The 22,829-nt window shown below is 58.2% G+C and overlaps 13 protein-coding genes across 13 annotated transcripts; 4 read left to right on the top strand and 9 right to left on the bottom strand.

Annotated features, from left to right (window-relative positions):
• Window positions 1–432: 432 nt before the first annotated feature.
• Window positions 433–3,955, bottom strand: TRAVEDRAFT_27265 (uncharacterized protein). The gene is made up of 10 exons (XM_008036634.1): window positions 3,531–3,955; window positions 3,389–3,469; window positions 3,059–3,339; window positions 2,519–3,001; window positions 2,326–2,466; window positions 1,870–2,274; window positions 1,540–1,816; window positions 1,396–1,492; window positions 1,194–1,344; window positions 433–1,141 (listed from the first exon to the last, which is right to left on the bottom strand). Exons 1-10 carry the CDS (start codon window positions 3,775–3,777, stop codon window positions 590–592), a joined length of 2,715 nt encoding a protein of 904 aa, XP_008034825.1. The 5' UTR covers window positions 3,778–3,955; the 3' UTR covers window positions 433–589.
• Window positions 3,956–4,098: 143 nt separating this feature from the next.
• On the bottom strand, window positions 4,099–5,145 carry TRAVEDRAFT_163301 (uncharacterized protein). Its single transcript, XM_008037434.1, has 3 exons — window positions 4,787–5,145; window positions 4,507–4,728; window positions 4,099–4,449 (listed from the first exon to the last, which is right to left on the bottom strand). Exons 1-3 carry the CDS (start codon window positions 4,986–4,988, stop codon window positions 4,133–4,135), a joined length of 741 nt encoding a protein of 246 aa, XP_008035625.1. The 5' UTR covers window positions 4,989–5,145; the 3' UTR covers window positions 4,099–4,132.
• Window positions 5,146–6,028: 883 nt separating this feature from the next.
• Window positions 6,029–6,728, bottom strand: TRAVEDRAFT_44606 (uncharacterized protein; the record flags this gene model as incomplete). Its single annotated transcript, XM_008036855.1, has 4 exons — window positions 6,029–6,124; window positions 6,189–6,281; window positions 6,368–6,502; window positions 6,591–6,728. The coding sequence occupies 4 exons, from the start codon at window positions 6,726–6,728 to the stop codon at window positions 6,029–6,031; spliced, it is 462 nt and encodes a 153-aa protein (XP_008035046.1).
• A 352-nt stretch (window positions 6,729–7,080) lies between these two features.
• On the bottom strand, window positions 7,081–8,141 carry TRAVEDRAFT_56993 (uncharacterized protein). The gene is made up of 2 exons (XM_008036996.1): window positions 7,864–8,141; window positions 7,081–7,808 (listed from the first exon to the last, which is right to left on the bottom strand). The coding sequence occupies exons 1-2, from the start codon at window positions 8,112–8,114 to the stop codon at window positions 7,187–7,189; spliced, it is 873 nt and encodes a 290-aa protein (XP_008035187.1). The 5' UTR covers window positions 8,115–8,141; the 3' UTR covers window positions 7,081–7,186.
• A 1,105-nt stretch (window positions 8,142–9,246) lies between these two features.
• On the top strand, window positions 9,247–10,056 carry TRAVEDRAFT_143884 (dUTP pyrophosphatase). The gene is made up of 5 exons (XM_008037433.1): window positions 9,247–9,407; window positions 9,459–9,568; window positions 9,625–9,726; window positions 9,783–9,853; window positions 9,908–10,056. The coding sequence occupies exons 1-5, from the start codon at window positions 9,277–9,279 to the stop codon at window positions 9,971–9,973; spliced, it is 480 nt and encodes a 159-aa protein (XP_008035624.1). The 5' UTR covers window positions 9,247–9,276; the 3' UTR covers window positions 9,974–10,056.
• TRAVEDRAFT_163292 (Metalloprotease) lies at window positions 10,036–11,238 on the bottom strand. The gene is made up of 5 exons (XM_008037432.1): window positions 11,099–11,238; window positions 10,868–11,038; window positions 10,469–10,811; window positions 10,220–10,413; window positions 10,036–10,164 (listed from the first exon to the last, which is right to left on the bottom strand). The coding sequence occupies exons 1-5, from the start codon at window positions 11,191–11,193 to the stop codon at window positions 10,086–10,088; spliced, it is 882 nt and encodes a 293-aa protein (XP_008035623.1). The 5' UTR covers window positions 11,194–11,238; the 3' UTR covers window positions 10,036–10,085.
• Window positions 11,239–11,988: 750 nt separating this feature from the next.
• Window positions 11,989–13,250, bottom strand: TRAVEDRAFT_44602 (metalloprotease; the record flags this gene model as incomplete). The annotated part of the gene is made up of 8 exons (XM_008036854.1): window positions 11,989–12,067; window positions 12,125–12,318; window positions 12,379–12,520; window positions 12,580–12,623; window positions 12,679–12,835; window positions 12,890–12,918; window positions 12,976–13,114; window positions 13,177–13,250. 8 exons carry the CDS (start codon window positions 13,248–13,250, stop codon window positions 11,989–11,991), a joined length of 858 nt encoding a protein of 285 aa, XP_008035045.1.
• A 413-nt stretch (window positions 13,251–13,663) lies between these two features.
• On the bottom strand, window positions 13,664–14,558 carry TRAVEDRAFT_27260 (uncharacterized protein). Its single transcript, XM_008036633.1, has 3 exons — window positions 14,036–14,558; window positions 13,812–13,973; window positions 13,664–13,759 (listed from the first exon to the last, which is right to left on the bottom strand). Exon 1 carries the CDS (start codon window positions 14,546–14,548, stop codon window positions 14,054–14,056), a length of 495 nt encoding a protein of 164 aa, XP_008034824.1. The 5' UTR covers window positions 14,549–14,558; the 3' UTR covers window positions 13,664–13,759; window positions 13,812–13,973; window positions 14,036–14,053.
• Window positions 14,559–14,669: 111 nt separating this feature from the next.
• On the top strand, window positions 14,670–15,243 carry TRAVEDRAFT_143871 (uncharacterized protein). Its single transcript, XM_008037431.1, has 2 exons — window positions 14,670–14,996; window positions 15,061–15,243. Exons 1-2 carry the CDS (start codon window positions 14,750–14,752, stop codon window positions 15,174–15,176), a joined length of 363 nt encoding a protein of 120 aa, XP_008035622.1. The 5' UTR covers window positions 14,670–14,749; the 3' UTR covers window positions 15,177–15,243.
• A 428-nt stretch (window positions 15,244–15,671) lies between these two features.
• Window positions 15,672–17,398, top strand: TRAVEDRAFT_118278 (ACBP-domain-containing protein; the record flags this gene model as incomplete). The annotated part of the gene is made up of 6 exons (XM_008037430.1): window positions 15,672–15,781; window positions 15,841–15,854; window positions 15,926–15,989; window positions 16,038–16,110; window positions 16,166–16,259; window positions 16,332–17,398. The coding sequence occupies 6 exons, from the start codon at window positions 15,672–15,674 to the stop codon at window positions 17,396–17,398; spliced, it is 1,422 nt and encodes a 473-aa protein (XP_008035621.1).
• A 262-nt stretch (window positions 17,399–17,660) lies between these two features.
• TRAVEDRAFT_18373 (alcohol dehydrogenase) lies at window positions 17,661–19,357 on the bottom strand (the record flags this gene model as incomplete). Its single annotated transcript, XM_008036546.1, has 11 exons — window positions 17,661–17,699; window positions 17,756–17,844; window positions 17,898–17,983; window positions 18,046–18,394; window positions 18,447–18,594; window positions 18,652–18,731; window positions 18,781–18,834; window positions 18,893–18,962; window positions 19,016–19,057; window positions 19,114–19,160; window positions 19,222–19,357. The coding sequence occupies 11 exons, from the start codon at window positions 19,355–19,357 to the stop codon at window positions 17,661–17,663; spliced, it is 1,140 nt and encodes a 379-aa protein (XP_008034737.1).
• A 326-nt stretch (window positions 19,358–19,683) lies between these two features.
• Window positions 19,684–20,279, top strand: TRAVEDRAFT_90924 (DUF1742-domain-containing protein; the record flags this gene model as incomplete). The annotated part of the gene is made up of 2 exons (XM_008037429.1): window positions 19,684–19,713; window positions 19,776–20,279. Coding segments are annotated over 2 exons (534 nt in total), but the record flags the coding sequence as incomplete, so codon positions are not given.
• A 367-nt stretch (window positions 20,280–20,646) lies between these two features.
• On the bottom strand, window positions 20,647–22,583 carry TRAVEDRAFT_143867 (uncharacterized protein). Its single transcript, XM_008037428.1, has 4 exons — window positions 22,262–22,583; window positions 22,062–22,201; window positions 21,398–22,009; window positions 20,647–21,342 (listed from the first exon to the last, which is right to left on the bottom strand). The coding sequence occupies exons 1-4, from the start codon at window positions 22,467–22,469 to the stop codon at window positions 20,836–20,838; spliced, it is 1,467 nt and encodes a 488-aa protein (XP_008035619.1). The 5' UTR covers window positions 22,470–22,583; the 3' UTR covers window positions 20,647–20,835.
• Between the last annotated feature and the right edge of the window lie 246 nt (window positions 22,584–22,829).

Genomic DNA, 22,829 nt, shown 5'->3' with positions numbered 1-22,829 from the left:
AGAGAGACAAGCCAAGCAACACCGACAGCGAGGACAACAGAGAGAAGAAAAGAGGAGACGGGGGAGACGTGGTCGGCAAGGAGGCCGCAGGAGAGAGCGGGGACCTGGTAGACGGAGAGTCCGTGACCGTTGCTTGCGCTCCGAAGCGGCTTTGCGCGTCACAACAGGCCACAACAGCGCGGAACGGTGGTGTCGCCGCTCGACCAACTCCTCGAACCGGACCCCGCAAGTACTGTTCTCCACGAACACGGCCGCTCAGGTACAGCACGCAGCAGCGGTGAAAAATGACTGTTTCATCGAGGGACACCCTCGGGGCCTGGCCACCCCCGTCCGTATATAAAACTCCTCACCGCCGGCCCAGAAGCTTGCCACGCTCGATCGTCGCTATCCCACACGCCGAAGCAACGTGCCGGGGCGGAAATGAGGCCGGGAGCATAAACCACTCGCGATTATTAAGGGGTAAGCGGGGTGTCCATTGTGGCAATACGATAACAGGGGGGTTCGGGGTGCGCAGAAGGATGGATGCAGGACAGGTTGGAGAGCCTAACAAAAAAGCGAGTGCACATACATAGCGACAATATTACAAGAACTAGTACGTCAACTCCACGTCGCCCTCCGCGACCCGGTCGACGTCGATGTAGCTAACCTTCTTGCCCGCCTGCGCCCTGGGATCTTCCTTGACGTCCGGAGGCGGTGGAGGGGAAGGCCCGCCAGGGCCTCCACGACCACGCCGCGCTCCGAGTCCAAGGTCCATCGAGACCGCGGGCTTCGCAGGAAGCCCCGCAGACGCGGGAACTAAGGGTGCCTCGAGAGGCTGATCGAACCCAGGAGCAAGACCGCTGATTCTGTCGCTGAGGCGGCGCCCAGAAACACTCTCGTCCCGACGGGGAGGAGGTGGTGGGTATTGACCGCCACCGTACTGCTGCTGCTGATACGCGTAGGGGTCCCAGTAACCCGCATGGGGCGGGTAGCCAGAGTATGCGTGATACGGGGGAGGTCGAGCGAAGTCGGTAGCGTACGCAGGCCCTTGAAGACCGTACGCTTGGGGAGGGGGAGGTTGGCTCGAGCCAACGGGTTGAGGGGGGTGCGCGAATGGTTGTATTCGGTGAGGATCAAGCGCGAAGTTGTTGAAGAACGGAATCTACCCAACAGTGTAAGCATTCTCGAAGTCTGGACAGATGAAATGTATATACCTCGTCGAGCTGCTTGATCAGGTCACTATGCTTGTTGGCGATGTGCTTTTCAACGAAAGAGGTCGCCTTGAACAACTTCTGACACGTCTTGCAGCGGAACTTGCCCTCGTCCTCTTGCTTGATGTGTGCCTCGCAAGCACGAGACAGTTCCCTATGGTGGTGATCAGCAAAGCTAATTGAAGACACGAGGCAAAACACATACTCTTCGTAGCTCTTGCCACCGTAGTCACGGGGATCGACGCCATCGCGGTTGATCAGCAAGGCTACTTTTGAGTCAAGCCACTCAAGCCAGCGCTCGTCTAAAAACGGTCAGTTTAACTTGTGGCGAGAGGAAAAACCTTCGTACCATTCCGCTTCCAATCCCGGTTTTCAGCAGGCCGCTCTCTGATGGTAACATCCCTCTCCTTCGCGACCTCGGTACCCTCCTCAGCCTTCGGGTCTTTCTCAGCCTTCTGAGCCTCAGCTTGCACCTCTTGCAGCAACATCTTCGACAAGGGCTTTCTCACGTGCTTCACACACTTCCGCTGCAATTCTTCTACATGGTCTGTAACAACTGCGCAGTAGTAGCATGTGTTGAACGCAGCTCGAAGATAGGCCAGGTACAAGTCCAACGCTATCACCGTCTGCGAAAAGCGTTTGTGAGTGGTTGTGTGCGGTTATGTGGCCACGGACGTACCCTCTTCGCTTCCAAGCTCTTCTCGTCGCTGGTATCCACAGCTCCCTGTTCGTGGAGATCTGCCAAAACCTTCTCGACGCGTCTTTCTACCGCCTCGCTACCCATTTCCCGGGGCTCCGGATCATCCGCGTCCGCGGTGGCGTCGGTCATAGTGGCGTCCTCGACGGGCGCCTCAGGCTTGTCGCCATTCGCATTAGTAGACGGCTCGCCGTTGTCCTGCGGCTTTTCGTCGACCCTAGTCTTGCGGAGCCGCATGTACTCTTCCTCGAGCAAAGCGGCCAGCTTCTTGGCGTTCTCGAGATCCTTCGCCAAACGGTCGGGCTTGCTGGCCACCTCAGGCGTGTAGCGCACTCGTGTGACGAACGGCTTAGTGATGTGAGAGACATGCAACTTGAAACCTTCGATCTACGTTGCGGTGAGCGGGTGTATAACATGCTCCGACATCTGAAGGCGTACCTTCTTCTCCGACAGGTCTGCCATGATGGACGGCATGTCGGCATCCTCCCCGAACTTGATCCAGCCTGCGCGATAGTAGTTCCTCTTCTGAAGAGGGTCTCCAAGGGCGAGGTAGATGAAGCCAGGGAACTTGCGGATAGACTACATTTCCAAGTCAGCACGGCGCAGCGAAACAGAGCATTTTAATACATACCTCCTCGAGCTTCGCACGCCCGATGTCAGGAGGAATGGTGCGGATCATGATTTGGTTGCCCTCAGGGGGAACTGCGATTTCCTCCCCGCGGTTAGCAACGGGACGCCTGTTCTTGTCGCCACCGCGGTTCGCGTCGTTGTCTCCGGCGTCTTCCTCAGCCTCGACGTTGAACTGCATATCCTCCTCACCGGAGGCGGGGACAGCAGGTTTGGTCTCTTCGACGCCACCTGCCTCTGCTGATGCGCCATTCGCTGAAGTCGCCTCACCGTTGGCGTTCTCCTTAGCAGGGGACGACGTCTCCGGGGCATGCTCGGTGAAGTCAGGATCGAAGTTGCCAGACTCCAACTCCGAGATGAAGACATCCATCCTCCCACGCCAACCGAACTTCCTCACACGCGTGCGCATGCCTTGGAATTCAGGGGCAGGATCATACTTCTCAGAGAACCACGGCGACTTCCTGTGGTGCTCAAACATGCGCTGCAGCTGCACGGTGGCGTCAGTGGCACCGCCATATGCGCAGAAAATCTGAGATGCACGCACCTGCTGGGCGGCAAAGTCCTTCTTGTACTTCTCCCAACGAGACCTGATACCGTTGCGAGGCTTGCTGCCATCACCTGCCTCCTGCTCTGCGGCCTTGTCTGCATTATCCTCCTCCATAGCTTGTTGGGGGTAGTAGTAACGGAACCACTCCGCATACTGCTTCAAGGTTGCAGGATAGTCAAAGGTGTGAGGGTCTGGCGGAGCGCGCCGGTTCGAGCCATACGGCGGAGGTGGCGGGTACTGCCCGCCACGATCGTGCCCATACCCTCGCGAGTGCGCATCTGCCGCCAGATGAGTTTGTTTGTAATCAAACAGATAGGAAGCACCCACCGTAGTCATCATTATACCGGGGTCTGGGCTCGTACCGGTCTCGCTCCCAGGGTGACACTGAGCGTGGGCGCTTCCTAGGGCCTGCAGCAACACGAAGGCTCAGCGGGCAAGAACGCGAGTTAGTGAGGGTGAGTGCACGTACCTTCACCAGGAGGGGGACTACGACTCCGTGGACGTCGTCCATACTCGTATGCGGCTCTCTCCCGCTCGTAGTTGGCCCACGCCCTGTCCCTATCGTACGCCTCCCAATCAGCGCGGTAGGGATCCTGTGGGTAACCTCCTTCTGGGTAAGACGAGCGAGGGGGATAACCGCCGCCTCGGTAAGGGGAGCGAGAACGCGACCGCCCGCGAGGCGGGGGAGGAGGATAAGCAGAGGACCAAGACGACATGTTCAGAGGATAGAAGCTGAAGAGAGAGAGAAAAGAGAAGCGGTTGAGCGAAGGCTGGTCATGAAAGCGGTAAAGAGAGAGCAGCCGGGCATGATGGAGACACAGACCTCTTGAGATCGCGACAAACGACGAGCACCGGGTTCTCAGTGCTCGCTGAGGCAGGCTCACTGTGTTCGCGCTGTCCAACAGCGACTAGCGCTTTCGCGGCCTCCTGCCCCGCTTTTGGGCTCCGCTTAAAATGCTTGATCTGAGACATTTCCTGCAGGCAGCACAACGTACTGTGTACAAGGTCATCCCAAGACTACAACGCATCCTGCTTTCATCGCAAACATGCCATATTCCTAGCTATACAAGGCTAGAATATACTACCCAACACCGACTTCAACTGCGCCTCCGCGTCTGGTCGCGGTTCGACGGGCTTGGGCTTTTTCAGCTTCTCTTTCGCAGGCGCGCTCTGAGATCCACTCTCCTGCTTCGACACCTTCTGCGGCCTTCGCTCCGTAGATGTCCCTGCCTGCGCCTCCTCTCCCCCGTCAGCGGCCTTCCGTTTCCGTCCTGCACGCTTATCCAAAACGCGCGCAAGCTCGACGTTCTTGAGATATTCACGTTGCTCCTTCCGTGATTGAGAGAGCTCGGCGCGCAGCTGTGCCTGGTGCACGGCGGCTTCGTGTGCTGTTATGCATGTTTATTAGAGACCAAGGAGAGGGGAGACGGAGTCTGGGTACGCACCAATTTGTTCGGTCAGCATATTCCACTTGAACTTCGGCAAATATTTCATCGTCCAGACGTCATCCCGCCATCTTGTCCCCTTCTTGCCTCCAATCGGTTGCGCGTTCAGCATCTCTGCGACCGACCGTCCGACACGCTTGTCCTTGAACTCTACCCATCCTTCAGTGTAGTGAGCCTTCTTCGTCGCGGTGTACTTGCGGCGGAGGTACGCCCGCTTCGCATCTGGTGCACCAATATATGTTAACCGCCTCCACGGGAGTATTAAAATTGAACTACGTACCTTCTTGCTGCAAATACACCCGACCGATTTCACCAAACGCACTCATGAGATGGCGCACCTTCGCAGGTCGCATCCCCGGTGGTATGCGGGATATGTAAACGACGCCCGCCTTGTCTTGCGCAGCCTTGAACGCCGCGAGAGCTTCGTGTGTAAGGGGTTTGACAATCTTGCTGGATGGCCCCGCAAAGCCGCTGGGGTCCATGCCCTTCCCTATGCCGTTCCCCTCGTCCTCCTCATCCTCTCCTTCCTCGTCCTCCGATCCCGAGGCACCGCTCTCTGCGTCCGAACCCTGTTCGTCCTCGGATCCAGACTCGGAGACACCGTCGTCGTGAGAATGAAGACCAGAGGGACCACCGTTGTCTTCCTCTGCAAACTCAGGGTCGTCGAAGGCAGCGAAACGAGAGTCAGTCTTCGGCATTTTGTGGAGGTAGACACTCAAGATCACAGTGAGCGCTAAATGAGCGCGTGCGCCTGCAACAAATCTCGGTGGCTGTGCTTGGGTCCGCACCTACGCGCTTAGCAGCGTTGGGTCGTTCATCGCACCTACGCGCTTAGCAGCGTTGGGTCGTTCATCGCACCCACCATCATGCACCGACGCTGAAGCTGTCTTCCAAGTCCTAGTTTCGGGCCAGAACGACTACGTTGAGTCTACATATCAATTTAATGATTTTTTGTAATCAAGCGGCTTCTTCTTTAAGCACCGGATACATTTCGCGACCTGCTCGCGGTTCGACAATGAGTGAGATGCTCATGGCCATCCACACACCTTCGCTAACATCGTCCGAGAGCAGTGAGCTTAGATTTGCCTCATGCATTTCTCTATTTTTTCCGCCATCGACATGGGAGTTTGTACTTTGCCAAATGGTTCACCCCAAGCCTGGCACAGGGCGTGCGGTGAACGCATCACGGAAGAGAAGGAAACCGTAAACGAAGTACCCCTCCGTGCGCCCGCGGTCCCTCCACTCACGGCGCTGGTCGAAAAGGGGCAACCCCGGTGGCGTCGATCCAATTACACGGAGGCATCAAACACACTACCGCCGCCATGAGCGTTCCGCACGTTCTTCCGCCTAAATGTGCGGAACGACGGCGTTCTACGCATATTGACAAGATCTCACACCGGCTCGAGACCGTGATGCCGACGGAGCGAAAGAACCAAAGAACCAAAGTTGAAGAAGAATCCTAAACCCCAGATGAATATTCCCAAGCAGAAACCCCAGATCTACGCCCAACTCGCCCGGCCCGTCACAAACGCGACGCCAACTGCGCGGACGTCGGCACCACCGCGTCCCCCTCTCCGAAATGCCCCAGGACCTCCGCCAGGCGCGACTCGCGCTCCTTCTGTGAACCCGTCCTCGCCGTCAGTGCCTGGCATCGCACGATCAACGGCGCGCTCTTCACTCACGGCATTGCCCCCCAGGGTCATCTGCATGCTCTCGAGCTCTGCGCGCGTCTGCTGCACGCCACGGTCCGCCTCGACCTCCTTCTCGCGCTGTGCCTGCATGTCGCGATACGCGTCGGGCCGTCAGCCCAGAAGCCCACTATACACGGAGAAGGGGAAGGAAGAAGGCACGCGCAACGTACCGCGGCTGCTGCCTCCGCCTTTGCCTCGCCCTCGAGCACGTCGGCGTGCTTGTGCTTCGCCTTGGTAAGGGCCTTCACCGTCGAGTGCTCGGTCTTCAGCACCTTCTGCTTCTTCTTCTCCGCCTTCTCCACCGCCTGTGGGCCCAGACCCGTATTAGTATCGGCACTACGCGGCGGACGCAGCGCGGGACTGGCAGGGGCGCGAACCAGGGCCCGCACGCACCTTCACGCTCTTCTTGACGGCCTTCTCCGCCTTCTTCACGTCCTTGAGCGCGTGCTTGATGTTCTGCTCCTCCGCCTTGGCCTCCTTCGCCATGAGCTTCTCCAGCTTCTTCGCCGCGTGGTCGCCGATCACGGACATCGCGCGGCAGGCTAGTAGCAGGGGGTGATGTGGCTAGAAGGGGTATAGGCCGTGTCAAACGGAGGGGTGTGTGAAAACACGCGGTGGGATGTGAGAGGTGAGAGATGAGTGGAGGAGGCCTTGGCGAGCGGAGGGGAGATGTGGGAGCGCGGCGCGCGTGCGGCTGACAGTGGGCAGCCGCATGCCCGCTTCGGTGGGCCTGGCCTGCCAGGGTCCGAGTGGGAGATGCCCTGACAGCGAGAGGCTGCCAGGGGATCGGGGGTGTCAGCCGCACGACAGCGGGGGCGGAAGGGTCCGTCGTGACACTTCACGCCCTGCTTCCGTGGCGCACATGAAAACGACCAGCGTCCTGGATAGCATATTAGATAGATGGGAGAAGTTGCCTGCGTGATATACAAATGGGAGCTGTCAATTATGAGCGTGTACAGTAAGGATGCGACCAAGATAACCCGCCGTCCTCATGAGAACGGTGCCTGCGAGGACGAGGGTTGACTCTCGGGAAACATGCCCAGGAAGCTGCGCACTGGACTGGGAAGCTCGTGGGGAAAGGAGGACGCCGAGCTGTAGTCCGAGTCTCCTATGTAGCTTTGCGATTGGGACGACTCCATGACGACGTCGAGGATGTCCTGGCTATCCTCGAGATCGTGCTGCCCTGAATGCGGGGAACCGTGCGTGTGCGAAGCGGGCGACGATTCCCTACTGGGACCATCCAGCCGCGCAATCTGTCTGGAGGCTGGCGACGGTGAGACCGATCGCGATCGGCCTGCAGTATGGCCGACTCCGCCGTCGGCTACAGGCAACTCGTTCCCGAACTCGTCCCGGTTGTCAAACATAGTCAAGAACTCTCGGAATTGTGAGGGGGTTTGAGCGTACGGTGGGAGTGAAGATGAACTCGAGGCGTCTGTGTACTGAGAGCAGACACGGAGGGGAGACGTCCGCGGGTCGGGAGATGCGAAGGTGGACGGTTGAGAGTATGCGTCTTGAGACTGCGAATATTCATCCTGTGCGTCATAGTCCTGACTTTGCGCCGGCTGCGGAGGAGATGATGGTGGCAAGTCGATCGGGTCACTCTGTTTAGCCCTATGAACACCATTAGCCCAAAGTAGGGTAAGAATTCAAAATCGATAGAGCGTACCATGATAGGGCAGCTTGCCTGGTACCCAGCATTTCCGCCCACGAAGATGTCAGATCGTGCTCTGACTGGCTTTGAGAGCTTTGCACAACACGCGGCGAAGACTGTCCCGCAGCAAAATAGCCCGTGGGTGGATGAACACCCTCATCCGAATCCGGTAGTAGCGGAGACACTGGCGAGCTAGTCCGTTTGAGAGGTGAAGCGGGCGTCTTGTAAATGTCCGACATGGGCGGAAGAACGTCTGAAATCCGCATTTCTCGCTCGTGGCTCTGTGAGCTGGGCACGACCTGAGTCTTCTGATCCACCGGAGTATGTGGCACGTCTGCGTGCTTCTGGCTCTCCCGAGGAATCGACAGCTCTTGAGTCTGCGACGAAGGCACCCATCTATCGGATGAAGATGAGTGGGGACGTCGAAGTGATGGGCGTGTAGGCATGGTCGACGAGGACGCTTTGGGCGGCAAGGGTGGAGGCAACATGGTGGCTCCGCGTCCTCTTTGAGGAGACCGAAGTACAATGGCATCTTTGTTTCCTACGACCTGCGCAGTTATGCTCTCCGGCGTGACTGAGGATGAGTGGTGATATGTTAGATAATTACACAGACGAGTAATATAACGTGTAGCTACCGTCTGCATGCAGGGAGGACCCACGGTCGGATTGGCTGACATGCGTGCCAACAAGATTTGGATCGTTTGTCTCCTTGGTGTCATCGCGAACCCTTCTGACACGCTTAGCCGATGGCGCCGTGGGTGGTGGCGAAGGGAGAGACGCTGCAGCAAGTGTAGCACGAGATCGGACGTGTGCTACAGGTGTCGCTGGGGGCAGTTCCAGCGACGTTGGTGCCATTGGACGGACGTTAGAAAAATGGTGTGATGAGTCGTCCTTGTGTAGATGAACATCATCGAAACCACTGTCTTGTTCCTCGGAATCTCTCGTCGAGTCTATCGCCGCCGTCTCTCCTTGAACACGAGAAGATGTGCTTTGAGATTGTCCTGCTTTGCGAGAGCTACTAGCCCGCGGCGTGTGGTTCTCCTTCTGCCTCTTCCTCTTCGTGGATGGTCCTGCCTCGCGTCTCGACTCTGAAGGGTCTTTGTGCGTCGCAGCAACCCTAGGCTCGGTAGATTTGCGCTTCTGGGCAGACCGAGAGCCGAAGTAGACAGTGAGGGGAAGCTGACCGCCAGAGATTGAGAAAGACATCGTTGCAAGACCTTTCGCACAGAGAAAGAGAGAGAAAGAGGTCAAGGAGAGGGCATGACGATTCGGGGAAGAGTCTGATCAAACGCGTGGAAGGCGCGTGACCGTGTGCGTCGGAGTTGACACGCCTTTGCACTCCGCCGACGCGTCCTATGCACGCTGCCTCGCTCGCTGTGCCACCTCAGTCCACCCATGTCCGACGCCACCCAGCTCAAGAAACGCAAGATGTCTCCCGCACCCGAGAACGAAAAGTCCGAGCTCGCGCCCGTCGCTGGCCTCCTCATCAAGCGTCACTCAGACAAGGCTCGACTCCCTACGCGTGGCTCTGCCCTCGCGGCAGGCTACGACCTCTACAGGTACGTACCCGACGCGTCTAATCGCATCGCAGGCTGCTCACAGACAGGCAGTGCGGAGACCAAAGTCATCCCGGCCCATGGCAAGGCTCTCGTGGATACTCAGATCTCTGTCGCGGTTCCCGCGGGAACGTATGGTCGCGTCGCGCCCCGCAGTGGCCTCGGTGCGTAGTGTCACAAACCATCGACGCCTGCCAGAGGGTTTAACGTCAGACTGCAGCATCCAAGTTCATGATTGACACCGGCGCTGGTGTCATCGACGCCGACTACAGGGGCGTAGTCTTTGTCCTCCTCTTCAATCTCTCGGACAAGGACTTCACGGGTGCGTGAACCTTATCCCACATGTCTCTAACGCGTATTGACCAATGCACTTCTTAGTGAACGAAGGCGACCGCGTCGCTCAGCTCATCCTTGAGCGCATTGTCACCCCCGACGTCGTAGAGGTGGCGGTATGTAGCGTAATTATATCCTTTACCATTACTCCTCTAATATTCTACACACAGGATTTGGACGCAACCCTACGCGGTGCAGGAGGATTCGGCTCCACCGGTGGTCACACAGCGTTGTGAAGAAAAGCATGCCCTAGGCGTGTATTGTATCACATGTACAAAAATGTAACAAAATGATCATTGCTTCCTCGCCCTGTTTTTCCCTCTCTCGTTCGCTGTTCACCTCCCCACCTTAGATGGTGATGCCGCGGTAGGTGCGGAGCTGGGAAGCGAGACGCGTGCCCTGGCCAGCGGTGAAGCCAGTCATGCAGCTATCGATAATTTATCAGTGTCTCTCACTTACGTCAACGAAGGATGACGACTCACCTATCGTACGAGTAGTCCATGTAGTTGTGGATGGGGTCGACGCCGCCGCCGGAGCAGGTGTCACGGCCGGTAGGGCAGCCGCTCGCCGAGGAAGCCTCAGGGGGGGTGTCCGACACCAGGTCGCCGGAGCCGCTGCAGCCACCCTGGAAGGTGTGGTAGAGGCCGACCCAGTGGCCCGCCTCGTGCGTCAGAGTCTACAGTGCGCACCATCAGCCACCGCACACTTCCCACACCCACACAGGTACGCACCTTGCCCTCGTTGTAGTTCGCCGTGCTGCCGCCCGGGAGGGACGAGAACAGAATAACAACACCGTCGTCCGTCGGGTCGCTCGCGTAGTCGGACGGGAACGTCGAGTACCCGAGCAGGCCCTGCCCAGAGCCGGACGTGAAGCCGACGGTGTACACGTTCAGCGCGGCCGCGCCGCCCTTGCGCAGGCTCTTCTTCATCGTCGTCTGCAGCGACGAGTCCGGGCCGACCTGCGCGAACCACTGCGAGTTCACCGTGCGCGACGTGTTCGCGAGCGCGAACGCGAGCCCCGAGGACGCGTAGTGCGTGTTCAGCGCGGAGATCTGCGACGCGATCTGCGAGTCGCTGGAGCCCCCAAGGTGATTAGCGAGGAGAGGAGAGAATGGAGGAGGAGGCCGTACGGGATGTTACCACCGGCGGTGGTGGAGTCCTTGCTGATGACATGGAAGTAGACGGACACCGTGGGGGTCGCGGCGGCGACGAGCGCGGTGGGGGGCGGCGGGACGAAGTTCGCGTGGAAGTGCGCCTCAGCCGCGGCCTTCTTCTCCTCCGAGATGCTTGAACCGCACACCCTGCGCACGCAAAGAGCTCGTCATGAGCACAAGAAGACTCCGGACGACTTGGGTGCTTACCGAACGTCGCTGACGGCGCGGTCGCTGAACGACGCGCCGAGGACGGCGGACGCGGCGGACAGGAGGAGCACAACAGCAGTGGCAGGCTTGAACATGGTGGATCCAAGGGCGAGCTCTGGGAGTGGGTGAACCGAGGGTAGATCGGTGCAGACTGCCTGTCCGCCCACCCGCCCCCTGCTTTATACTCTCCGCCGTTTCCGGTACTCCTGCTTTGCACAATGCGGGAGAGGTACGAAGTTCGCGCATGCACATCTTCTGCCGCCCGCCAAGACGTGTAGAACATGCTGCTCAGTCGTCCATCGTGCCGCGGCCTACAGCAAGCCCGAGCGCTCCTGGCCATGGGCCGCGGCGGCCCATGTGCTAGGTGGACTGCACCACACGGAGGCTGCAGTGGATAACGCAGCAGCGCGATGTAACGCCGTCGTTAATGGGGCACATGTTGCCGTGCAGAGCGCGCATCGCGTGCTGCTACAGCCACCCGCGACGAGCTCGGCAGGACGCGATCTACGCCAGGCTACAGCCGCATTGGGATTGTGCCATTATGGCAACATGGAGAGCCCAGCGGAAGATAACCACGGAGCACGATAACGGACGAGATCAACGACCGACCGTTGAAGGAAGGGCAGCGTTGTATCAATGCTTCCGCAAGGACACTGATGGTGCGGCAGGCTTGGCGCTGTGGATGAGTGTGGGCGCTCCCATTTCAGCATGCGGCGTCGGTCGGCACGAGCGAGATAGCGAGAGCTCTATGAAAGCGCCCTGAGCGTGATATTCCGTTCGGAGACTCGACGACGATACAACGGAACAAGTAGACGTTACACTGGACCAGCCGCGAGCAGCCTATCTTCCTCGAGGCGCATGCGTTCGAAGAGAGCTTTGGCTTGGCACGCTCAGATGTCGATGCCGCGATACGTGCGAAGCTGGTCGGCCATGCGTGCACCTTGGTCGGGCGTAAATTGGGTCATGCAGCTGCCATACGTATCAGTACATGTCGAACATGTATAAATCAGACTAGCGTTGCCCCACCTGTCGTCTGAGTAGTCCATGTAGTTGTTGATAGGGTCCAGGCCAGCGCTGGAGCAGGTGTCACGCCCAGTGGGGCACCCGCTCGCAGGGGACGCCTCCGGAGGGGTGTCGTCGACCATGTCGCCGACGCCTGTGCAGCCGCCCATGAAGGTGTGATAGAGCCCGACCCAGTGACCGGTCTCATGAGTCAAGGTCTACATAGCAGGAGTGTACATTAGCGGCAAGATTATTTTCCTAATGCCTCCGCGGTGTACCTTGCCCTCGTTGAAGTCTACGGTACTGCCGCCCGGGAGGGACGAGAATAGAATAACAGAACCATCGTCCATCGGGTTGCCGGCGTAGTCTGCCGGGAAGGTAGAGTATCCCAGGAGACCTGCGAACTGCGCGGCCGTGAATCTGTAAGTAGCGTCAATGTCGACGGTGCGCGTATGTCGATCTGTATAAAGCATGCTCACCCAACGGTGTACACGTTGAAATCGGCAGCACCTCCTTTCCGGAGCTAAAGTAGAGCTCTGTCAGCGTGATGCGTAGGACCTTGGGGAGGATATGGTTACCTGTTGCTTCATCTGCGTCTGGGCATCGGAGTTAGGGCCGGCGTCGTTGAACCAATACCAATTGGTCGTGCGATCCGTCTCCTTCAAGACGAACTGGAGGCCGGACGGCGCGTAGTCCTGGTTGAGAACGGTGATCTGGTCTGCAATTTGCGAGTCGCTGCAACCGCACGAATGAGGCTTAGCTGTGCGTGTGGTTAGTGGATTTGCCTACGGAATGTTTCCGCCCTCAAGAGTGGTATCCTGGGATTTGCTTTAGTAGTGCGACTCGATTGAAAGTATTATCAGGAACATGCATACCTGGGTAACGACATGCCAGTAGAGGTTCACTGTGGCCGTTGCAGTAGCATTGGACTTGATCTCTTTGGAGACCTTGTTGGCTCGAAAATGTGCCTCTTGATCAAGCAGCTTTTCTTCGGATATCGTGGTTCCGCATGTCCTGAGCAGCAAGTGAGGTAAGTGAATCATTGTTTGAGGGGCAAAGACTCGGGAGATATGCACCTGATAGCAAAGACAGATCCACCGGAGAAAGTGAAAGCTGTCAACAGCAAAGAGAAAACGGCGAAGCTGTACATGGCTTGCAAGCTTGAAGGCACAAGTGGAATGGAGGGTGAAGCCTGCAGCCGAGGCCCCCGTCTGCGTCCTTATAGCACAACGGCCGCGGGCCTGACCCGCACTATGTGCTGGCACAACTAGGGAAGGCACTCTGCACGGCATCCTGTCGCGCATGGACGAGTGGCGAGAAGCTGAGGGCAGTCCAATGTATCGCCGAAGGAACGCTGTCCCATGACGTCCAATGAGTTCGATAAGAGTCGCGCTGACCTCACTCGACTTCTCGAGAGCTCGGGTGACCACGTTCGCGAGGCCGTATGGTCGAGGTGTAAATTTGGAGAAACGCTCAGTATCTGCAGCGTCATTACCGTATCACGAGACTGCAGCAATCCCCGCCTCTGCGACGCGTGAGAGGAGTAGACTCAAAAGAGGAAGGGGACCTGATCCAGACGGAGAAAACAACAAAGATATATCTTGACCGGGTGCATGTCATCCAGTAGGTTCATCAGACATGGCGGGTGTACAATGGCTCCTGTAGCAGCCTGATGAGTCGTGATCCGCTGCAACAAAATAATTCACCGCACACTATATGTGGGTTGTGGGCGCATGTTGTGCTCCATTGAGTGCCAGTCTATGGGGAAAGCGAGCAGAAGGCATGCTTCAGTTCGATATGGCGAACAGCGCGTATCCGGACCCTTGGTGCCCAGGTTGACAGGGCCGGGTGATTGACAAGCTCTGGTCTAGGGCTAGATATTTCCAGTTACACTTATCTGTCTACTATTTGCAGCGAGCTGCGCGAAGCTCTCACCTGTACATGTACATGTCGTCAATTCCGAGGCTTGTCCGCTTCGACCTGGTAGAGATCATCGAGAGTGAACTGAGCGTGAGCTATAAGGCCACGCCCGCTGGTAGCTTCAGGGTCTTCGGTGTCCGCGAAATTCGTATCCAAGTTGATCCCTTCTCCCTCCGCCCATATCCTGCCGTCCGGGACGGCATGCTCCAAGTCTTCGGCCACTTCGCTCACATCGACAAGCTTGACGGCCTCCACAAGCTTCACCAAGTCCTCAATCTCTTGTGTCAGCCGGACGTGCTCGGGCGTACCCTCCTCTGGAGGAATGAGTGCAGAGAGCTCGTGAAGTCGCTTCAGGGTAGCGGGGGCGACCGTTGGGCGAGGATACGACGAAAGCAGTTCATTGACCGACCAGGTCGCCTTAAGGGGGATGCCGGTAGAATCAACATCTGGCAAAGTGGATTTCAGGCGAATTTGAGCGGGTCTACGCAGCCGCAGGAGTGTCGGCCGGCACCGTCGTAGAGAGAGCATGAAGGTGCGGAGAGAGAGGGCGTGTAAGAGCGGGCCGGCACAGCGAGCATGTCCCAAATTTCCTGTTTGGGAATCGGTGGTCTCTCCGCGTCCACCACCTCACCCGTCCACCTCACCCCTACCAACCTCCGCCACCACGTTCATTGTCCTCATCCTATTATAGGCGCATTACCGCTTCATTGGACGTCGCAATAAACCACCATGGCGTCTACAGTGCAAACAGCACTGCGCAAGCTCCTCCCTTCGAAACTCCCGCCCTCACTCTCTCCTCATCCCGGCAGTCTCTACGAGGTCCTATCGCGATACCCGCAAGATGGTGTTGGCCAGCGTGTATACCAGACACGTTGGGGTGCTAAAGGGATCGAGGGGAGTTACTGGGAGGTTACGCGGACGAAGCTGAAGGCCGAGGGTCAGCACGGAAAAGCGTGGGGCGTCTTGGTCTGGAAAGGTGAGCACCAACTCCACCAAACTACGTCCAGGAAGAAGAAAACCTTACACGACTTCATTCACAGGCAAGCGTGTAGGCGAGCAGGACGAACAGATCCGTGGAGGACTCAAGTACAGATGGGCTGTCGGCGCGTCACAAACGAAGCCGGGTTTCAAGCCTCTACCCCCGTCTACATCATGATACTACACCGCTCTTCCTTTTGTACGCATCCTATGTCGCCTAATCACCATGCGTTGGCACGCTTTTCGAATCATCCGTACGACCTAGTGTGAGCCTGTGAGGCATGCGCCGCGGACGTTGGTGTATTGAGTTAGGATGCTGCCGTCGCGACCCAAGAAATGCTTCGTCCGCGCTCCTTGTTCTTCAGGCAGCTTCTTCCGCTGATGCGCGCACATATATGTCTTGTGCGCAGGCAGAGATGCAGGCGAGCGGTGTTCTGTTACACCAAGACGAAACATACGTGAGAACGCCGACCGAATGCGGTAATCCACTCAGCCCAGATGAGTGCGGGGATCCGTCGCGCCTCCCGACCCATCCTGTCATACGACTTCCCCGGCGGTTCCTTCGTCCTCTCGCTTTGACGCACCACATCCCCTCTTCTCATCTCGCAACCTGACGCGACTATTGCGAGGCTAGATATCCTCTCACTACGCGTGCTCGCCGGCCAGGATGGACATGGACTCCCGCCAGCTCATTGATGCCCAATTCGACCGCGCCGTGGAGATTGTGCAGAGTCTCCCGAAGACGGGCCCCATTCAGACGGCATATGAGGACAAACTAAACATGTACAGGTACGTCCGCACAATCCTGTGGGTCTTACAGAAAGATTCACCGCGTGCTGCAGCTTGTACAAGCAAGGTACTTCCCCCGCATTCAGCCACCCGCATTACGCCGCTTCTTACGCCGCCGCTTCTTCTGTCATCTATCAGCGACTGTTGGGAATGTCCAGGGTCCTCGTCCGAGTGTCTGGGATATGCTGGGTAGGGCGAAATGGTGAGGTCGGACGTGTCCTCTCGGAATCACATGTTAATTGACCAACAGGGATGCATGGGCGAAACACAAAGATCTCGACTCTTACGAGGCCAAGTGGTTATATGTCGACGCCCTACTCAAGGTGTGTAGCATATATAGATGTAGAGGGAGTATATTCATGGATGCCGGTGCAACAGGTCCTGCGGAAATACCCTGACAAGACGGTGGCGAGGGATTTAGTGCGGGAGCTGGAATCGTATAATGGCGATCCTTCAAATCTGGTAATGAGCGGTGAGTCCGACTCGAAAACTTCTGCTCATCGATACGCCTATGGGTTCTGGTCCTAACACATGCGTGCGTTAGGAATATCCTCAAGACCTCCTGCCTCCGCTTCGTCTGGGTCCTCTGCCTCCGGCGAAATTCCCCCCATATCCCAACGTCCATCTGAGTACATGTCTGCTCAAGCCCGCGTCAACCAGCCGCCACCACCACCTGGGGACCCAGGTGTCCTAGACTCAGAAACGGACGAGAGTACGTCCGACGAGGAAGACGAAGCTGCCGACGTGGTCCCTCCCGCAATCACATCCCCGCTGCAAGTACCTGGCCAGCTGAACCGCCCCCAGTCGTCCCTTTCCTCACGCCGCTACCGAACTCCAATGGCAGGCTCTCTCCTGATTCCATCCTCGCCACCGATGAACGTCCCTGCCACACAGCCGCACCCAGGCTTCCAGACGCAATCCGCGTTTGGCGAGTCTGCCGCCTCTTTGCCCTCCTCCGCATATCCTACCACATCGGTCTCGTACCCCGAGCAAATACCCCATTCGTCTTCAGTCGATCCCCAGGACTTTGTGCGCGGTGGATACCGGCCCCCAAGTCAGCCCCAATACCGCACATATGGAGGTTCAACCGTCCCCCCTCCGCGTCCAGCGTCTTTACCCTTGCTCGAACGCGCCGTCGAGAGCGTGCAGGTCCACCTCGCCGCCATCACAGAACGGCTCGAAACGCTCGAGAGCCTGCTGCACCACTCGACCGCCTCACTCTCGCCAGCCGGTCCGGGTCCGCGCTCGCCCGGACTGCTCGCGGGGCGCGGGTCCCCATCCGGCGGCGGCGCACGCGGTGGCGGTGTGCGCTGGGACGTCGACGACATGGGCATGTGGACGCTCGTGCTGCACCCGCTCGCGCGTGCGCTGCGCCTGTTCAAACAGCTCGCGGCGTTCCTCGCCAACGGCGAGGGCCGCTCGCCAACGTTTGTCGTCGTACGGCGGCTCTTCCTCGACATCTCATTCGTGCTCTGCTTCCTCGCGCTCGTGAAGGCGGGGTGGCGCCGGAGCGGGGTGAGGCGGAAGGAGGTCGTCGCGGCGCTGCGCGGGCTGTGGCGCGCGATTCTGGGCCAGCAGGGCAGGCGGCATATGGTAGAGCGCGGGGTGTAATAGTACTGGTACGGATGCTAGTGTATATTTTTCTGGATGCTTCTTGCTTCTTATTATTCGGCGGATAATATGTCTGACGCGGATCACGACATCGCTTGCCCGGTACGCGCTATTATGTGGCGAGCGACAACATTCCTATTGGGAAGACGTATGTGATACAATGCTCGTTCTGCTGATCCTCTTAATACACCGTGGGTTTACTTCGTCTACTGTTGCGCGTCCCCTGAAAACACAGACACTGTCCATATAAGCCGATATTTGCTCAAGACATGTCGACGACGCAGCGGATGCAGTCACCGGCCTGCATTTATTACGTGAGCATCTGGTGCGGACGGTGCGCCGAATAGCTGTACTTACGTGCATGTCGTGGAAGCCAGCGTTGATCTCAGCCAGGGTGCGGTGGTGGGTGACGTACTCGTCGACCTTGACCTTGCCCTCGAGGTAGTCTGAGAGGCGATTAGCTGAATGCTCTTTTGATATAGTGCATATGAGTGCATACCCTCGACGAGGCCGGGGAGCTCAGTGCGTCCCTTAACGCCACCGAAGGCAGATCCGCGCCAGGTGCGACCAGTTACCAGCTGGAATCTGAGGTGTACAATGTCAATAATCTGGGCCTGGGTGATGCAGACTAGCCAGAAGATACTCACGGGCGAGTAGAGATCTCCTGACCAGCAGCCGCAACACCGATGATAGTGCTGATACCCCAGCCCTTGTGGCATGACTCAAGGGCAGCGCGCATGACATGCACATTACCTGTGCAGTCAAAGGTGTAGTCGAGGCCACCGTCAGTGATCTCAATCAGGTGGTCCTGGATCTTCTTGCCCTCGGGCAGCTTTGCGGGGTTCACGAACTCAGTCGCGCCGAACTTGCGCGCCCACTCCTCCTTGTTGGGGTTGGTGTCGACCGCGATGACGCGCGACGCCTTGACGAGGGAGGAAGTTGCGACAACGCCGAGACCGATGGCACCGCAGCCGAAGACAGCGACGGTGGAGTTCTCTGAGAGTTGGCGTCAGCAGTGGCCATCGTGAGACGATCTTGAATGACGTACGGATACCGGGCTGCTTGACGACTGCGCCCCAGGCCGTGGTAATACCACAGCCGAGGAGGCAGACACGGTCGAGAGGAGCCTTGGGGTTAACGGCCACAACCGAGACGTCCGCGACGACGGTGTACTGGGAGAAGGTAGAGGTGCCCATCTGCGATGACAGAGTAAGGACGAGCTGAACGGTCACGCTTTTTGCGCTGGTACGTACGAAGTGGAAGAGGGACTGGCCCTTGCAGGTGAAGCGGGAAGACGAGTCGGGCATCAAACCCTGGCCCTGGGTGGCACGGACTGTATGCACCGTCAGAAAACGTCCAGACCACGGAGGGGATACACGAACCTGAGCCACACAGGTTGGTCTTGCCGCTCTTGCAGAACTTGCACTCCCGGCACTCTAACGCGTACAATATTATTAGCATATGACGCCATCGATGGAGTGCAAGAATACGCACCGGCAGTGTAGAGGGGAATAACATGGTCGCCGACCTTAACGTTGGTGACGCCCTCGCCGACAGACTCGACCTGTGCGGTCCTCAGTACCTCATTCTTGCCGATCAAGAGGACACACAACTCACAACTCCTCCACCCTCGTGGCCGAGAATCACGGGGAAGGCACCCTGCCGAAGCAATGCATTCAATATCGGCTATTTGAGTAGCATATATGGACACTCACCTCGGGATCCTTGCCGCTGCGGGTGTACTCGTCCGTGTGGCAGATACCTTGAAGCGGGGCCGCCTCAGCTATCGTCCCCTCCTGCTCGATCGCCGCTGCGGCACTTACCAGTGTGGAGGATGTGAATGCGGACTTCGTGGGCGCGCGGGGGCGCGACCTCGACGTCCTCGATCTTGAGCTCCTCGCCGGCGGCCCAGCAGACGGCGGCCTTGCACGTAATGACTTTTCCTGCGGTGTCGGACATGGTTGCTGGTGGTAGAAGGGAAGAAAGAGACTAGGAGAGCAGGAGAAAGGAGGCGTGGCTCCCGTACTCCCACCCGACGTACATAGATATACTCGCGGCTCCCCTGATCACCCGGTTTATCACTTGATCAATCGCATCCGGGAAGACTCTCCTGGGACCCGAAGCTCGACGACACTCAGTTGCTGAGCAAGCTGCCCCTGCACACCACAGGCCAAGGCCGCCGCGGGCGCGCGCGGAAGCCTCCCGCACCGCGGCGCGCATCCCTGGGTCATCTGCCGGCCCGTGTGAGGCGTGCGCGATTCAGCACGGCTTCGCCTCCTCCCACCATGTCGTTCACGAATATGTACTACAAACGCGTGCGTCGAGCAATCGCATAGTTGGCACGATGTGGTACTGAGAGTATGGGGTCGATTGGCAGGCGGTGGGCACGCCGAAGGCCTGCTACGTCTGCCACAAGCCGACCACGACGGTGCTCGCCACGATCAACACCGTCGACTTTCTCTACTCCTGCGATTCCCATCTCTCGGATCCAGGGTTCGCGAGTCAGGTGGGCACAAGCAATGACGGCGTGGGTGCGGGTGCAGCGCAGAAGATGGGACTTAGCCCGGAGGAAATCGCGAAAGTGAAGGCGGAGTGGGAAGAGCGCCAGAAGAAGAAAACCGAGAAAGCTAAGGAGAAGGAGAAAGAAAAGGACGCGGATAAGGATAAGGACGCAAAGGACACCGACGACAAGGAGAAGAAAGAGACTAAGAAGGTCCCGGGATCCCTCTCCCCGCCGTCGACGACGCCTGCACCCCCGACGCCGACCCACCAGCGGTACACGCTGCACCGCGACATGTTCGCTCTACGCCTTGCAGAGCATCGCAGACGTCGTCAGACAGTCCAGGCCAAGGAGCTCGCGCCCCGACTCCCGGGAGCCCCAATGACGATGCCCAAGCTGCCTCCTGCTTGACCCGTGGTCAAAAACCGGTCACCGCGCGCTTTCATATGTCCCCGTGTCGTCGTGCTCTCCATGCTATGTTGAATCGGATCGTAGTCCCTGTTTTCTGCGGAACATATCGGTGGGTGCTCTCACCTGCGGAGGTCGGATGACCAGTCACCTGAAGCATTTGGCAGGAGTTAGAACCTTGTATATCAGTTTACGAGATGTCACGAAAAAAACCTGCTTGGATGTATGTCCTAACTGACCCGAGATGGTCAAGACAAGCTCAATGCCGGCAGACTTCGGGTGGTGATAGGGGTAGTGAGCACCCGGGCGCAACCTCCTGTCAAGGTGACTCAATTGCTGTGCGGGTCCCGGTACAGCTTGAAGCGTTCTGATAGGTCGGTTCATACGATCCACCATCCTGCTTTCTCCGTCCCGGGATATACATGCGGGGAGGACAAATGCCGCCGCCAATAGTAATTAGTAGGTTCACGCACGGACATAGCCGTTACAGTACATATACATACACACCAATCAGCCAAGCACTCCGGGACTATGCGATGAATGGGTTGCAGTCGCACACGACTGCTCTCACCCCGAAGCTCAGCATTGCGCCCAAGGCCAGGCCTGTCACGAGGCAGAAGCTCGCGACGGTCGCCGCCACGTCCACGTCCTCCGCGCGGCCCTTCAGCCTGGGGTTGTGCGCCAGAGAAGGCGCGGCCATCATACACATGCTTGAGACGTAGCCGTTTGACACGCCGAAGAGCAGCACGATGAGCATGAAGAGGAAGTCGGAATTGATGAGGGGCCCGTGAGATGAAGAGGAGACGGATGCCCACTGAACGTTGCACATGAGGAAGACTGGGATAAAGAGCGTCCGGAGGAGGGAGAGGCTGAGCAGACGGCGAGCCGACCAAACATGCAGCCTGGGAAGCGAGCAGATAGAGCGTCCGGTGAAGTCGCCGATGTTGAACATGAGAAAATGGACCGCACTGAACACGAGCGGGTGGACGAGAGGACTTGTGGGCTGGACAGAGATGGTGATAGGGGGGAAGACGGCCTACAAAAGTGCAAGTTAGTGTGCAGCTCGCATGGTTGAATCCCGCAGCACGTACCAGAGTCACCACAAAGACATATGAGACCGCGATCTCGTAGACCTTGTTCGTCTTGGCTATCCGTATAACGTGGTGCTTCTCATCCTCCTTCCGGAAGGAACGGTCATCGGGGTCGGTACTAGACGCTTCGAGCAGTGCGCTTTCCTCCGGTGTATCGAGTCCACGCGTGGCCCCTTGTGCTACGACGCTCTTGTACGCGGGAAGGCTGACGAGCCACATCTGCACCGCCGCACAGACGATGAGGAAGGCCGTCGAGAGGCCAAAGAATATGAACGCGGATCGTTCTGCAGGCTCGGAGGACAGCACGACCTGCTGCGGACTTACGCCTCGGACGGAGGCCAAAGCGCTCATGACCTGCACCCCGCTGATAGCGACGGCGACGGCGGCTTGTCCGGACATGACGGCTTGCATCGCTACGGGCCCAAACTGCGAGGCAACGGCCACCACGGCCGTTTGGAGGTACGAGCCTGCGGCGGCCTGTCCCACTGCATTGAGGAGTACGAACGCGGTGAAGCCTCCTGCCGCCGGGTGCATGTATGTGCTCAGCGTGAGCATAAATGACAGGGCCGCCAGGAAGCCGAGCGCGGAGAGTACACGGCGCGTATTAGAAGCCTGGCACCTGGTCAGCACGCGTCTGGAGACCGTAGAGCGAGACGTGACGCACCTTCTTCGACGTAGCCGTAGCATGCGCAAGAAAGAGCAAGTTCGGGATTGTGAAGGCCGTAGAGAGGTAGGAGGAGAAAGTGCCCTTCACCGAGGACCCCTCTAAGCGAGATAGAAAGTATGGCGTTGCAGTTATCATAACTATTGCGATAGGAGGGACGAGGTGAACATTCTGTGATCACTCGGGAGCAGCTGACGTACCATTCCAAGGTAGAAGGACCGCGCAGCCCAGAAGGAAGTGTATCCACCGTATCCTTGAATCTACCGTCACATGGCTGTGCACAATGCTAGGACCGAAGCCTTCGTCTACTTCTATGTCAGGCGAACTGGGTGGGATCGTATTGGACGCGACCGGGGCCTGGGGGATGGGATGGTAGACAGCCTCGGAGGTGGAATGGCGTTCCGGCATTGTAAGAGAGCGGCAGCGTGGTCCCTTGGAGGTGACCTGGTTGGTATATTGCTGCGAGAGGTCAAGACAGACGATGGCAGGGGGTGTCCGACGTGGTAGGTTCAAGTAGATATGCTATAAGCTTAGCTGCGGTGCATGGCGTGAGTGGTCAAGCGGAGGCGGCGGACGCGCCCTCGGAACGTGTGGCGGAGGCGCTCATGACTGTGGCACCGAGAACGCCAAATGCGGCTCGGGTGCGTATGTGGCAGCAGGCTCGTAAAGGAGAGCTGCTGAGTACTCGTGCAGCACATCAAAGGACCACGACGCAATGTGGATGGCTCAGCAGAAATGACGATGACTTTCTTTCACATAACTTGTGCT

The sequence above is a fragment of the Trametes versicolor genome (genome assembly GCF_000271585.1).
Source record: "Trametes versicolor FP-101664 SS1 unplaced genomic scaffold TRAVEscaffold_3, whole genome shotgun sequence".
In the NCBI taxonomy this organism is placed as follows: domain Eukaryota; kingdom Fungi; phylum Basidiomycota; class Agaricomycetes; order Polyporales; family Polyporaceae; genus Trametes; species Trametes versicolor.
Note: the sequence above shows the minus strand (reverse complement) of the source record. Positions and strands in the feature narration are given on the sequence as shown.